At 44.8% G+C, this 15,000-nt stretch overlaps 1 protein-coding gene across 1 annotated transcript in view; it reads right to left on the reverse strand.

Annotated features, from left to right (window-relative positions):
- tpm4a (tropomyosin 4a) overlaps positions 1-5,491 on the reverse strand; it is a 32,330-nt gene extending 26,839 nt beyond the window's left edge. Inside the window, exons 1-2 of the mRNA XM_084309197.1 lie at positions 5,360-5,491; positions 1,434-1,559 (exon numbers count right to left, since the gene is read on the reverse strand). Coding sequence (XP_084165323.1) covers positions 1,434-1,526 — 93 coding nt within the window. The 5' untranslated portion in view covers positions 1,527-1,559; positions 5,360-5,491. The remainder of the gene's footprint in view (positions 1-1,433; positions 1,560-5,359) is intronic.
- Between the last annotated feature and the right edge of the window lie 9,509 nt (positions 5,492-15,000).

A 15,000-nucleotide genomic window follows, 5' to 3' on the forward strand; every position in this document is an offset into this window, starting at 1 on the left:
AAGAGCAAAAATGACTGCCGTGCGAATCATGGTCAATGGTCATCACCACCATCTCTCTATAGTTTCCTGTACCTGGGAAATAATTGAGGTCAGCACCGGTAAGATAGAGTAAGAAGAAGATGTACTTTGTTGTCAATTGAAGTGTGTCTTTCTGCATATCTCCCCTAGTTACACATAGGCTACAGTACACACCATAGATATAATACCACCCTGCCTCCCCCAAACTGGACAGGAAGTCATGCTGTAAACACTGGGATGCAATATAATATGCTACAGACAAATCACTGCAGGCGTTAGGGAAGACAATGATGAATGGTGTATATTTGACTCTCCAAGAGTACAAAGAATAACATCAGCTAGGGGTGGATTTTGGTCCAAGGTTTCAAATGTAAATTTTATAGTCAAATATACACTGTGATTTTTGTAGAGTAGGATATTTACAGGCAGCATACAGTACCTGTCAGTTAACCAATGCTAATGCTCTTGTGGTGATTGAGCATACAGTACCTGTCAGTTAACCAATGCTAATGCTCTTGTGGTGATTGCAGTGAGTGACTGAGTGTGTGTGTTAGTATGTGTGTGCATTTATGTGTGTGTGTAGTGTAGTGTATATATGTGCGTGTGTGTGTGTGCATGTAGTGTAGTGTATGTATTTGCGTGCATGTATGTATGTGTGTGTGTGTGTGTGTGTGTGTGTGTGTGTGTGTGTGTGCATGCGTGCGTGCATGCGTGTAGTAATAGTATAGTGCGGTGTAGTGTAGTGTAGTGTAAGTATGTGCATGTGTGTTTACAGGATATTCATGTGCTCGTCTTTCAGCATTGGCTACACAGGAATGCAACACAGTCTCCATGATGTGTTCCAGACCAAACATAATTAATCAAAGGAGACTCACAGCTGGTACTGGCATATACGTAGAACAGCCACAATGGACCATAGTTTTCTGCAGGATTGTGAGTGTGTGTGTGTTTTTTCTCTCTCTGGAGTTCATGACTCTGGAGTTCATCTATCATAGGCTCTCTTGTGTGACTGTTCTACAATGGACCATGGCCTTCTTGTGTGTGTGTGTGTGTGTGTGTGTGTGTGTGTGTGTGTGTGTGTGTGTGTGTGTGTGTGTGTGTGTGTGTGTGTGTGTGTGTGTGTGTGTGTGTGTGTGTGTGTGTGTGTAGTGTAGTGTATGTATGTGCGTGTGTGTGTGTGTGTGCATGTAGTGTAGTGTATGTATTTGCGTGCATGTGTTTGTTTGTTTGTATGAGTGAGTGTGTGTGTGTATGTGTGTGTGTGTGTGCGTGTGTGTGTGTGTGTGTGTGTGTGTGTGTGTGTGTGTGTGTGTGTGTGTGTATGTGTGTGTGTGTGTGTGCATAGAGTGTAGTGTATGTATTTGCGTGCGTGGGTGTGTTTGTTTGTATGAGTGAGTGTATGACTCTTTACTCACATCTGTGGCTTTCTTCTCGGACAGTTCCAGTTTCTCCTGGGCATCTTTCAGGCCTTCAGAGTATTTATCCAGCTCATCTTCAGTCTGCTTCATCTTCTTCTGCAGGTCTAGCAGCTCGTCCTCCAGCTGTGGTGCAAATAACCTCTTTTAGCATGTTTGTTTTTCCCACGACGCACAGGACTGCTGCCGCGCACTATGCATGGCAAATTGTGGTCACTCACTCAGTCACTCACTCAGTCAGTCACTCACTCAGTCAGTCAGTCAGTCAGTCAGTCAGTCACTCACTCACTCACTCACTCACTCACTCACTCACTCACTCACTCACTCACTCACTCACTCACTCACTCACTCACTCACTCACTCACTCACTCACTCACTCACTCACTCACCACAATCGTACCCCACCAGATTTTTGACAGGATATTAATTTTAGTTATTTTATTACTATTATTATTTTTTTTATTAAAAAAAAATAATAATTTAACTTTCTCTTTCTCCTATTTTTCTCTGATTTTCTCCCTGTCCCAATTTAGTCATTGTGCCAATTCCCCCCCTCCCCTACCTGGTTGTTGTACGCATGTTCTCCCACGAGTCGGTACAAGGGTGTCCTGATGTCGAATGCACGCTTCCTCCGAGACGTGCGCCATCAAGCCAGTGACACTTTTTTCACTTGGCAGCGAGGACTCTCATTGTTGGAGTGTAACGCGTGGGAGGGCACGCTATCTCCACCAAGTCCTGCCCCGCTGAGCAAGCGCCGAGACCTGACCTGTAGGCGTCGCTGTCCACAACGCCAGATTCCCACCCACCAGCTTCCCACCCCCTAATACGGCCAATTGTATTAGTATGAACGACCAGCCAAGCTGGTAGCAACGCAGAGAGCTGGGCTCGAACCCAGCATCTCCTGCGTTGGTGACGAGCGCAATCTCTGCTACGCCACCTGACCGCCCTTTACTATTATTCTTTATAATAATTGTATATTATGAGTCACACGTATGTATTTCTTTCATTATGTCATAGATCATACCTCAAGAAGTCACACTCCTCCTCACATACTCCCTTTGGTATTGTATTGTATTGTTATTTATTTATTTATTTACAAAAGTTGCAGGATGGAATCGGTGTGTGGTCACAGGTTATATGTACTTAGGCTAGTGGTGATGATGGATCTTTCAATGAGTCTGAGCAGTTTGTAAAATAGGTTACTACTGTTCAGTCTGAGCTTTTATTGGCAATGGAGCAGACACTGCTATGTGATGTCAGCACAGTTTCATCTGTACTCATGCTGCTTCCTATGCATTTGTTTGAAAATACAGCTATTACTATGTTGACAGGTTTCTTTCATCTGTTTATTATCTATGTTATCTAAATAAATGTGCAGTGTGTGCAGTCTTTTTATGTTAATTTATGTCCCTTACCATTTTTGGGGGTGAAGTAGACAAGATTTTGCTATTTTTCAAGAAAAGTATCATCAGTGTAGAAGTAAAATAATTAGTGAAGAACAGCACAGATTAATTAGATGAACATCTCTAAATAAATATACAGTATTTATTCTAATATAAATTATAATTTAGTGAAGTTTTAAAAGAATCCCCCCAACGTCTTTCAATATATATGTCAATTTGCATACAATTATTATAATCATTATTGAATTGTTTCTCTTTTTTTCTCTCAGGGAAGGACTCCCATGCCCCCCGGTCTAATTGTGGCCAACCCCGGAACAGAGCCTGGGTCACACACAAACACACACAGGGGTTAAGTATTCCGCTAATCAGTGTCCCCCTCTGAGCCTGGGAGCTCTGAAGTGCTTCTGATAATCCTGCTGGATTCCACACCACCTATATCTCCTGTTGGCTAAAAATACAGCTGCTATATCGCTAGGAACACACAGGCGCCTGAGCTCTGTGTGTGTGTGTGTGTGTGTGTGTGTGTGTGTGTGTGTGTGTGTGTGTGTGTGTGTGTGTGTGTGTGTGTGTGTGTGTGTGTGTGTGTGTGTGTGTGTTCTCTCTCTTATGATGGGGTCACCTGTCAGATGGTTAACCCTTTCACTGCCACACTACCAAGTGGTTAACCCTTTCACTGCGACAATACACAGAAGGTTAACCCTTTCACTGCCACACAACAGCAGGTTACCGTCGGTAGTGTGATAGTAAAGGGTTAACCTTCTGTAGTGTGGCAGTGAAAGGGTTAATAATGTAAATACACCCATACAGACAGATGCTCTAACAGTAGAGCCCAAGTTAAGTTGACCTGGTCCTATAGCATACCAGGGCTCTCCCCACTCTCCCCTCCCCAGTGGCCAGGCCCTGATCCTGAGTGGCTTCAGCACCTGCTTTATGAGGGTATGATGACACCCTTGTGGGATTATACTGATTTGGGCTTCAGCCGAGCTGTCAACGGTCCATGGGTCCAAACATATCCCATTGTTCCTGCACCTATTCATTCACTTCTAGATGTATTGTTGTATTGTGACTCAGGTAGTAGTCAGCTCCAGAGTATTTGTGGTGAGAATGATTTGTGTTTTGTTTATTAACATTGATAGTTATTTTCAGGCTACTGTGTGTGCATTAAATACAGCTAGTTGCAGCTGGTCATGTTTAAGTCCATAATATTTTAATATTGTTTGCTATTTTAAATGATGGGAGTCTGCCAACTTCACAATCAGAAAAAGGGCTTGATACCTGCAGTTGGTACTAAATCCTGGGTTTCTGTTTCTAACTTTTTAGTCAATTATTTTAGAATACATTTGTGATGTGGACAATCAATTATAAAGTATCAATTAATATTTCACTGTTGTCAATAAACGTATCGTTTAATTAATTCTTCATGTATTATATGCTGAAAAGCACGATTATAGAGTGGCCCGTCCAATGACTCAACCACTAGTGTTGTTTTCTTTTCTTTTCTTTTCTTTTTAAAATGTCTTTTTATTATATATTTTTAAGAAATCTGTCACCATGATTACAGTCTGAAACATGTCTGTTAGTAGCTAGGAGGGATAGTGTAAATAAAATGGAGAAGTGTTCACAGCCCATTTCCTCAGAGGTATTTCTGGTATGGTTTCAATGTTGTGATTGGCTTACAGTACTAACATTGTAAGGCTTAGCAACAGAGCATGGCTTTTATTAGGAGTCTCATATGGGTGTTTTATATCATCATAACCTTTACCTATAGATTAATCCCACTGACTACATTTTATAGAAATGTACCTCAGGTTGTCCCTTTCTGGTGCATGTGACCAGGCATTATCTGTAGTGATTGTAATTAGTCAGTATTTGGAGCTTTTTTCATTACTTTTCTTTTACCCCTAACCCAAATCCAGGATATACCCCTATCCACTATACCAGATCTATATCAGATCCAGGACATATACTACCCCTATCAACTGGAGGTCTCTGTCTCAAGTTTCAAATTTAAGTTTTGTTTTTATTAACACAAGGGTTAGGATGATGGAAGGAATCTCAGTACATATGGAATGGCTGTAAGAATACACCACACACAATTCAAGTGCAAACATAAAGGACATAAATGCAAAACATTTTAAATAAAATACTGTAGTGTACACAACTCCACATACCAATTAGAATTAGACCAACTTCTGTGTATTTATCAACTGTGCGGCTTTGGTTGAACATGCTCTGGTTAACATTCTGTCCTGCTTCCTAGTGACCTGCAGCCAGAGGGGAGTCTCAGTTGGTGAGTTGGGTACTCGAGGGTCATTTGTGATCTTGCTTTCTCGTGAGCTGGTGCATTGTGTGTAGTATATGGAGTCCAAGTGTGGGAATTTTCAGTCTAAGATCTTTGCTCTGGTGATAATTTTGTCCATTTTTCTTTATTGTGGTGCAGAGCAGATGTCTCTGCTCTGATCCTATCACTGACATCGCGGACCCATCCACTTCATCTCTCTCTCTAATACTGGCCTGACTCACCTGTTTGCATTTGTCCTCCGCCGCCTTCTTATCCGTCTCAGCCTGCTCCGCCCGGTCGATGGCGTTCTCCTGTCCAGTTTCAGCATCTGCATCTTCTTCTGATGGCCTCCATGGTGCTGGTGCTTCAGGTGATTCCCTTTGCTGAGATGAGAAATAAAGTAGCTTAGAAAGTTGAGGTGTTGCCTCCTCTGGACTGAGATGGAGTTTATGGAAGGAGGAGATCCTCTCTGTGTGTGAAATCGACAGTTTCAGATTATAGAGAAAAGCCAGAGGGATAGAGCGAGATGGACAGACAATTGTGGAGGGAGGGAGAAGGAGAAGGAGAGAGCAGACGCGTCGGTGCAGAGGGATACAGACTCCAGCCTCGCGGCTGCCGTCGGTGATTTAAGCTGCTACAAAACCTGCCTCCAGTCTCTGATGACCCCCGCTCTCCCCTCCCTTTCTCCATCCATCAATCCCCCTCCATCTCTCCACTCACCACTCTGCACCCTCTACCAGGAACCCCCCCCCCACCCCCGAAACACACACAGATGCACTCACCACTGATCACACATAGGCACAAACACACACACACACACACACACACACACACACACACACACACACACACACACACACACACACACACACACACACACACACACACACACACACACACACACACACACACACACACACACACACACACACACACACACACACACGTGTACACACAAACACAAGCGTGCATGCACACACAGATACATAACACCCCCCCCCCCCCCCCCACCCTATCAAAGCACTCATCGTAGCTCTTTCTAAGGAATGGTCTGGCTGGCTCACTCTGGGACTGCTGCAGCCATCTCCTTATTTGGGTTGCTGTGTTTTCACTGGAGCCTGAGATCAGACAGGAGAGAGAACCACAGGTCCTGTTTCCACATTCAGCCTCCTGCTACTGGATAAGAGCATTGACTCATCACACACACATGTCACTCTCCACTCAGTGGTCTGAGACAGAGGCACGAGGCGCCAGTGAGACAGTCATAGACAGTGGGCCTTATTTATCAAGGCAAAAAAAAGAAATCCTCATTTCCAGTTAAAATTGGATTAGAATGAGTGGAAACAGTTGGTATGCATATGTCTTGTTTAACTGAAATTGTGGCACAGTTTAAAAAAATGTAATAACAATAATTCAGCCGCTTACACATACGGAAATATTGATGAATGAGGCCAATGACAGAGAGTGGGAGAGGGGAGCGAGAGAGATGTGAGAGAGGAGAGAGAGAGAGAGAGAGAGAGAGAGAGAGAGAGAGAGAGAGAGAGGAGAGAGAGAGAGAGAGAGAGAGAGAGAGAGAGAGAGAGAGAGAGGGAGAGGGAGAGAGAGAGAGAGAGAGAGAGAGAGAGAGAGAGAGAGAGAGAGAGAGAGAGAGAGAGAGAGAGAGAGAAGAGAGAGAGAGAGAGAGAGAGAGAGAGAGAGAGAGAGAGAGAGAGAGAGAGAGAGGGAGGAGAGAGAGGAGAGAGGTAGAGAGAGAGGTAGAGAGAGAGAGAGAGAGAGAGAGAGAGAGAGAGGAGAGAGAGAGCAAGTGAGAGAGAGAGAGGTGAGGTATGGAGTGTGGAGAGAGTTGTCGAGCTGTAATAGCTCAGTGAGCACATCTTAAGTGTTATTGTTGGAAGTCATGTCCAGCCCGGTGTGATGAGAGGGAGCTTAGCGGGTCCTGGAGAGCCACACAGAGAGAGACCAGAGGGCAGCTTTGACCTATCAGTCGCTCACCAACATTATTACAGTGGAACACCAGGGTCCGGCTCTGGCCAAGGCCACCAGAAACCACACAGTGAGGGGTGAAAGGAAATTGGCTGCTATGGAAACAGGATGAACAAGTTAGTATGCAAACAAGGATAATCAGGGATTGAATGGCCTATGTAAAATGTTTTCAGTTATGATACTTATCGTGGTGTAAATATTCCCCACTGACATGAAGAACGAGTGGCCTGCCACAGCATAGCAGAGCTCCTCCATCATGGATCACATAATACAGTAAAAAAGCCTCAGCATCAAGGAGAATGGGAAACTGTCAAAAGTTCAAATAAAATACCTCTGGAATCTTAGCTGTGATTTCAGCTAGATAGCTGATATTATGGGTGGTGATTTCAACTATATACCTGTTATTATGGTGTGGTGACTTCTACTATGTTATCATGGTGTGTTGATTTCAACTATATACCTGTTATTATGGTGTGATGATTTCACCCATATACTGTACCTGATATTATATTGTGGTGATTTCAACTATACCTGATATTATGGTGTGGTGATTTCTATTATATACCTGATATTATGGTGTAGTGATTTCAACTATATACCTGATATTATGGTGTCGTGATTTCAACTATACACCTGATATTATGTTGTGGTGATTTCAATAGCTGATATTATGTTGTGGTGATTTCAATACCTGATATTGTGTTGTGGTGATTTAAATACCTGATATTATGGTGTGGTGAGTAGAGAGTGAACCAGAGAGAAGGGTTGACATGAACAAAGAGGTTCTGTGTCAGGGGTCGTTTATAGGAGGCTATGTGGACATATGTACTGGACAGGATACACACACACACACACACACACACACACACACACACACACACACACACACACACACACACACACACACACACACACACACACACACACACACACACACACACACACACACACACACACACACACACACACACACACACACACACACACACACACACACACACACACACACACACACACACACAGGCATACGCACGCAAACGCGCACACACATGCACGCAAGCATACGTGTACAGGCAATACACACCCACGATAGCAGCTCTCAGCCTATCCGTCTCTTCACAGCTTAGCCGTTTGGCAGCTGCACTTCACCAAACTAAAAATAATGCCATTACTTAGATAGCTGGTGAACCAGCAAAACAATGGGATACACAACTGACTGAATGGGAATGACTCTTAAGAACAGTGTATTCATTCAGCATTGTAGACTTCTGAGGAATCCCAGATTTCACTGAGCATATAATCCACACACACAGATGGTTTACAGTACCTTATGATAAACCTAATTATTACAGTAATTATGGATGACATTTTATATGGGTAACATTCTGAGAGGGCAGTGATCTGTGTTACAGGACTTCCAGGCAGAGGGAGATTGTGTTACATAACAAATCATTCTTTATTATGAAGACTAATTGTCGAGCAGTGTGACACTGGAATGTAGCCTAGTGTTTCTCCTGAACCTCCTCCCTCCCCGACTCAATACATCTCATATGAATCCCAGATTGAAACGCACAGGTGATCTTTTCCACCACGTCATTTTAAATAATCGGGTTTCACTGAACTCTGTGAGGAATGAAACAAAGAGAGACTACCGATGCTTCGCCGTCATTGTTTCACAGTTTCACTGAGTGTAAAGTCCCTCTAGCGATGATACACACACACACACAGACACACACACACACAGACACACTTGTTGCAGCCCCATCATCTGATTTCTGAGAGAGATTTGGAGATAAATCAAGGCTTGAGTATACAGTGTATAATGTTGAGTGTTCCCTGTTGTTGTGGCTGGGTGCCCTAAGCCATCACAATGTAAAGATATTTCGCAAAGAAAACAAGCGCTTCTCTTCGATGGGTGGTGTCATAACAAGTGTTATCCGCTTTAATCTGTTAATCTAGGCTGGATTCACTTGTCTTGCCTGGTTTAACTTACTTTGTTTACCTCTAAGCTCAAGACTCATGGTGTGAGGGCTGTGGGTGTGTGTGTGTGGGTCACAAGCAGATAATAGGGACTCTTAAAGTTATCTGTAAAACGAATAACCACTAACTGCTTACGCAGGCATTTTAGGAGAAGGGGAAAAATAAACAACACAAAACATGAAAACAACCTTTACAGGGGAGCTCCAGTAGCTCACCGCGTACCTCGAGCGCTATTTCGGCGCCGGGGACAACCGTGCTCGTCACGGATCTGGGGTTTAGCGAGTTCGAATCCCGGACTGCAGCCGTGCCTTTCCCAGAGTGTCTTCCCCCCCATCTGTACCCATTCAGCCTGTTTCTGTCGGTCATTCTTGACCAGAGTAAATGCGATAAACGCAAAAAAGAGCCAGCGGAATGGCCAAAGTTTTAAAAAAAAGAAAACAACCTTTACAGGTGGAAGTCTCAAAGTGAGTAATTAAGAAAATAAATCAAGTCCAAAAAACAGGACTACTCTCAATAAAGAGGTATAGTATAAAAGTAAATAAGCCACAAAGGCACCTCCTAATAACGGAGTTTATATTGAAAAAGTAAAACAATGGGGCGGCTAGGTGGTGTAGTGGGCAAGGCACTCGCCACCAATGTGGAGACGCTGGGTTCGCGTGTTCGAATCCAGCTCTCCACATTGTTTTCAGTTTGGCTGGTCGTCCGTACTAATACAATTGGCAGTATTAGAGGGTGGGAAACTGATGGGTGGGGATCGGGCGTTGTGGACAGCGACTCCTACAGGTCGGTTGGTGCGCCTGCGCAGTAGAATCAGGAAGTGTCGGGGGCAGCGTGAGCCTCCCACGCGTTACTCCTCGCCACTGAGAGATCGAGCTGCGCAGGTGAAAAGATGCGACTGCTGTTACCTCAAGTACCGGAGGGGACTTGTGCTATGTATGACTTAGTCCACATTGCAGCCGGCTTGTGGGAGGCAAGAAACAGCGTTCGTGACAGGGGAGGGTTGAATTGGATGATACGAAATTGGGATGGGAGAAAATATAGAAAATGGGAGAAAAAGTGGATAAAAAAAAAGAAAAAGTAAAACAATAAACCTCCACTAAGGGAGTTTATTTGTAGAATAACGCCAGTAGCCTAAAATAAGAATGACTACAATAAAGGCAAAATTATGGGCGGCTGAGTGGCGCAGTGGGCAAGGCGCTCGCCACTAATGCAGCAGATGCTGGTATCGAGCCCAGCTCTCGGCGTTGCTACCGGCTTGGCCGGCCGTCATACTAACACAATTGGCAAGTGTTAGAGGGTGGGAAAGCCGGTGGGTGGGGATTGGACGTTGTGGACAGCGACTCCTACAGGTCGGTTGGGTGACGCCGGTGCGGCGGAAACAGGAAGTATCGGGGGCAGCATGAGCCTCCCACGCGTTACTCCTCGCCACTGAGAGTTCGAGCTGGTGCGGTGAAAAGATGCGACAGGCTGCCTCCTCGTGTACCGGAGGGGACACGTGATGCAAGGCTTTTATCCTCACTACAGCCGATCAGTGGGAGGCATAGTCTAGCAACGTTCAAGACAGGGGAGGGAAGAATTGGAAATATGAAATAATAATAAAAAATAATAATAAAGGCAAAATTCTGAATCAGAGATCAGCACTACACTTCAATATAATAAGCGTGACCAAAAGGATAGCCAACACTAGGAAATTAATTAGCAGTTGACGTGATTGATTGATTGATTGATTGATTGATTGATTGATTGATTGATTGATTGAAAAGTTTATTAACAGATTGCAGAATGGGTACAATACAGTACAGCTCAATACACAATATACAATTGTTAAGGGGATGCAGACCAGAGAAAGACTCTCGTCTTGTTTACATCAGGGTCCCCCATTTTCAATTCATCATAACATACATGACATACAGATAGACAGTACTGCTACATCTATACATTTATGACATACCAGATTTACAAATACAGTACTGTTTGTGATACAAAAAGAGTCTAAAAAAGAGAGTATATACATTTGACGAAGAAACTGTACACTGCGAGATCCAAACTTAAATAGACTCCACATGGCCATAGGCACAGGTGCACTGAATCAGGTGCAATCAAGCCCACACACCTGCCGACCCATGAGGCAATTAACCACAGGGACCAGGGATTGACAGCTATCCCTCACAGAGAGGTGAAATAAAGCAAGAAAAACATGACACATGGACTAAAAGCAAAGTTGTTTGTCTGTTGCAAAACAAATTACCAGTTTTTGTTGTATTTGGATCTCTCTACAATCTACACTATACAGCACAGTGACTTGTCTGGCATGGAGACTTTGCTGAATTACTGTAAACTGCTGAATCTGGTGGATTTAAAACCATATCCTTCCTCCTCCATTTGAACCTCAGACCCAACAGCAGCCTAATTGTCTGATTTTGAGGGACTGAGGAGACGACTGTATCGTTCTCTTTCCGTTGAACAGACTTAATACACATATTGGTTTCACCATGTTCCTCCTCTTTCCGTTGGACAGACTTAACACACATATGGGTTCCACCATGTTCCTCCTCGGCCTCTCACTCAGGCTGTAATTTGGTGTTTTTAATATACTTTCGTGATCCAAGTATGCTTTCTCTTGCCACTTCTCAGCCACAGAACCTCTTCACAGCAACCAAGACTAAACACAAACTATTTATTCAGTCAGGAACACTCTCGTCATAGATTTAACCATTGCAACAAATGAATATACAGTTTTGCTTGGCGCCGATGTCTTCGCTCTGTTCCCTGGATTAGCCAAGCAGCATGGTAAACTAAAGCAGGGAGCGCAATGCAGAAAACCCCTTATGGGTATAGACCACCGCAACACTTCCGGTTTTCTGAAATCACGGAGAGAGAGCGGGGGAGAAAATGAATGAATGTGGATGAGAGCCTTGACATTAAATGGTTGTAGCAACGGCTGTGGGGGTGCTGGAGACGTTATCGGAACAGAGGAACGGGACCCGTAAAAGCAACACAACAGGTTCAAAGGGGAAAACGCCAACGGTGTGTATTTATTTATACAAACAAATAACAAATCAAACAACAGAACAAACAACAACGACTGTGGTGGTGTAGTGTGGGAAGCCTGATATGATGTGTGTAATTAATCAATGTGTCTGTAAGCTGGTGACTATGGGGGCTTTCTCACTAACCATTCGGGGTCGAATCAGAGCACAATCGCACCAAAATAGGGTGTGATCGTGTCGCGGGTGGGGGTATGTGTGTGTCTGTGTGTATTCATGGAGCGGTGGGATTTACCCATGGGAGTTCCCTCTCTTGCGTTACAGGCTGTGCCGTTGGAGGAAGCTGATTGGCTGGCTGGCGCATAGGGGCGGTGCCCTGGAACCCCGCGAACTCGCTCAAAAGGGAGGCGAGTATTGTCAGCTGGGGGCGAGACACAGAAGGACGAGACCCGGAGCAGAGGAGGAAAGAGAAACCCGAGGACGCCGACTGGTGATATTGCTGGTACACACGGCGCTATTGCTGCTTCCTAGAACGAAAACGGGAGTCGAGAGGACGGTAGCAGAGGACGCAGGGCTGCGAGGACACACGGCTCTTTTTGTGTTTTTACCTTTCCTCCAGTGGAACCAGTTCATAGCGGCGACTGCGGTGTTTCCTCCAGAGTGGAAACGAGTGGAGCTTCAGACCGGAGGGACATTATCGCCACACCGGGCGCCGTGAGTAAAGAACGCAAGACAGTAGAATACGTGCCTAAACAAACGAACTATTTTCCCGAGTGGTAAATGAAGACATAGACAAACAGTGACTGCATTTGAATTAGGAATATTATTAGTGGCGTGAAGCTGAAGATTATCGGAACGGCATACAGTAAAGCCAGTAATACTGTCGAAGACTGGAACCTAGTATTGTGGATTCTCCATCCTCTGTGAACTACCTTTTCTCTCTTTTCTAAATCATATGGAGGATATCTAATCCATTGTGCATTGTGACGAACCCGTGAACGGGGGGAACCTTGCTCTTACTGACTGTGCCTTTCATTACAGGCGGAAGGACATTATTGCACGCCTGGTGCTTGGAGGGCCTAAAACACCCCAGTACAGACCGAACAGTTTTTAGCCCGAAGCCGAGAGGGGCTACGGGAGCGGAAGGAGGTGGCGTCCTTCCGGCCCTCAGCTTCGGGCCCCGGTCATCATTAACCTTTTTTGTATTGTTTGTAACTCAGCGCTTCCACTGCCCCAGACCTAGGTTAGGATATGGGAGGAGTATTCTAGGCCTGGTCACAACCCCTAGCGGTGAACAACACCCACTATCCTATCCAAACCCCCTTAATTTACAGTGTGAACACTTAGTGTGTATTTATCTACCTATATTCTCCCTAAATCATTTGCCGTGGCTCCCCGAGGGATAGTGTGATATCGATACTTATTTCAGGCTGTTTGCAGTGAACCGTGTGGTATAGTGTGATTCTAAGTTGACGTTTGATAGTCATAGACCCGTGTGCAGGGCAGACTCTTTTTCCTTCACGTGTGTAGTGTCTCAGGGGCGGGGATAGGTGGCGTGGGTGGGAGTAACAGTCTGGGGGTGGGTTTACGGGGCATGGAGCACTTCCTCCTTTTAAACTACCTTAGGCTTAAGAGGCGTGGATATTTTAATCTAGTCTAATAGTGTTTAGGTAGGTTTATGAATTTGTATCTTATGTATTAAAGTATTGCCTGTTTTTCTGAAATACCATTATGTAATAAAGTATTGCTTGTTTTTGCTAAACATTCTCTCCTTGTCTGTCTGTGGTCCTGGGGAATCTGTTGTGGTAGTTCAGCTGAGCTCTTTGGAAAGTACACCTGTGCGCTTGCACTTCCTAGCTGTAGACTGGGGTGCTTTTCATTGGGGTCTGGTGACAATCGTCCTACTGAGAACCCTCCCCCCGTCACCGGGGACGCTGATTCGCTCCAAACCTGGACCGCTGGAATAGGTGGTTTCGAGTGCGCGCCAGTGGGAGCGGGGGGCGTGGTGTACAAGCTTGTACCAAAACACGGAAGAGGCATGCTGTATCAACTTGCTGACACACACAACGACATTACTGTAATGCTTTCATGCTTGCTTGAATTTTGGGCAGATAAAAACATACAGCAACAACTGGACAATACCCACAAAAACTATATTTATGGGCAATTTGGCGAGTTCAGACCTCAACCAAACAAGCATGTTGAGCCTCACGGCTCAGTGGATGAAAACATGAAACCAGGTTACAAGCACAAGACTTCCCTGGCTCGCATTAGGCCTGGCAATTTTTTTGCCATTGCTATGTCTACTATACATTGGTTTCTTGTTCGAATGCATTTATTTCTATAGCCCAGTGGTGCCCAACCAGTCGGCCGTGATCGACCGGTAGATCAATGACATGCAATATAATTGACGCAAGCGATGGGCTAATGTTAGCTGCTAACTAGTAATAAATAGGCTAAGCTAACTAGCGTTAGCTTAGCATTAGCGTTAACCCTGGAAAACGCTCAAAGCGGACTCCACGACACCAGTTCCATTCGTGAGAAAAGGGGGTGGGTTATATTGACAAGGCTTGACAACAGAGGTTCAAATATAACTTCATATTTATTGGTTATTTGTTTCTTTATATCAGCATCCAGTTTCCACCACCGTGTGTTCAACTCTTCCTGTGTTGACGTTAGAGCGTGACATCATCGCTACGGCAGCTTACACGCTCAAAACGCAAACCGTAAATGAAACCCGGAGCGCACCAAGACTGCAGTGTGTACGCAAACTAGAGGGGGGAGAGGGAGGGGGGAAGTTCGCACCCAAGGACGGAGCGGAGCTGATTCGACCCCGAATGGCTAGTGAGAAAGCACCCTCAGTGTGTGGGTTTAACAATGTAGATGGGGTCTTACCATGTTGTTATATGTGGTCGGCCTAGGTAGTCGAAAAC

This window comes from Notolepis coatsorum (assembly GCF_963971535.1).
Source record: "Notolepis coatsorum genome assembly, chromosome: 2".
NCBI classification, from domain to species: domain Eukaryota; kingdom Metazoa; phylum Chordata; class Actinopteri; order Aulopiformes; family Paralepididae; genus Notolepis; species Notolepis coatsorum.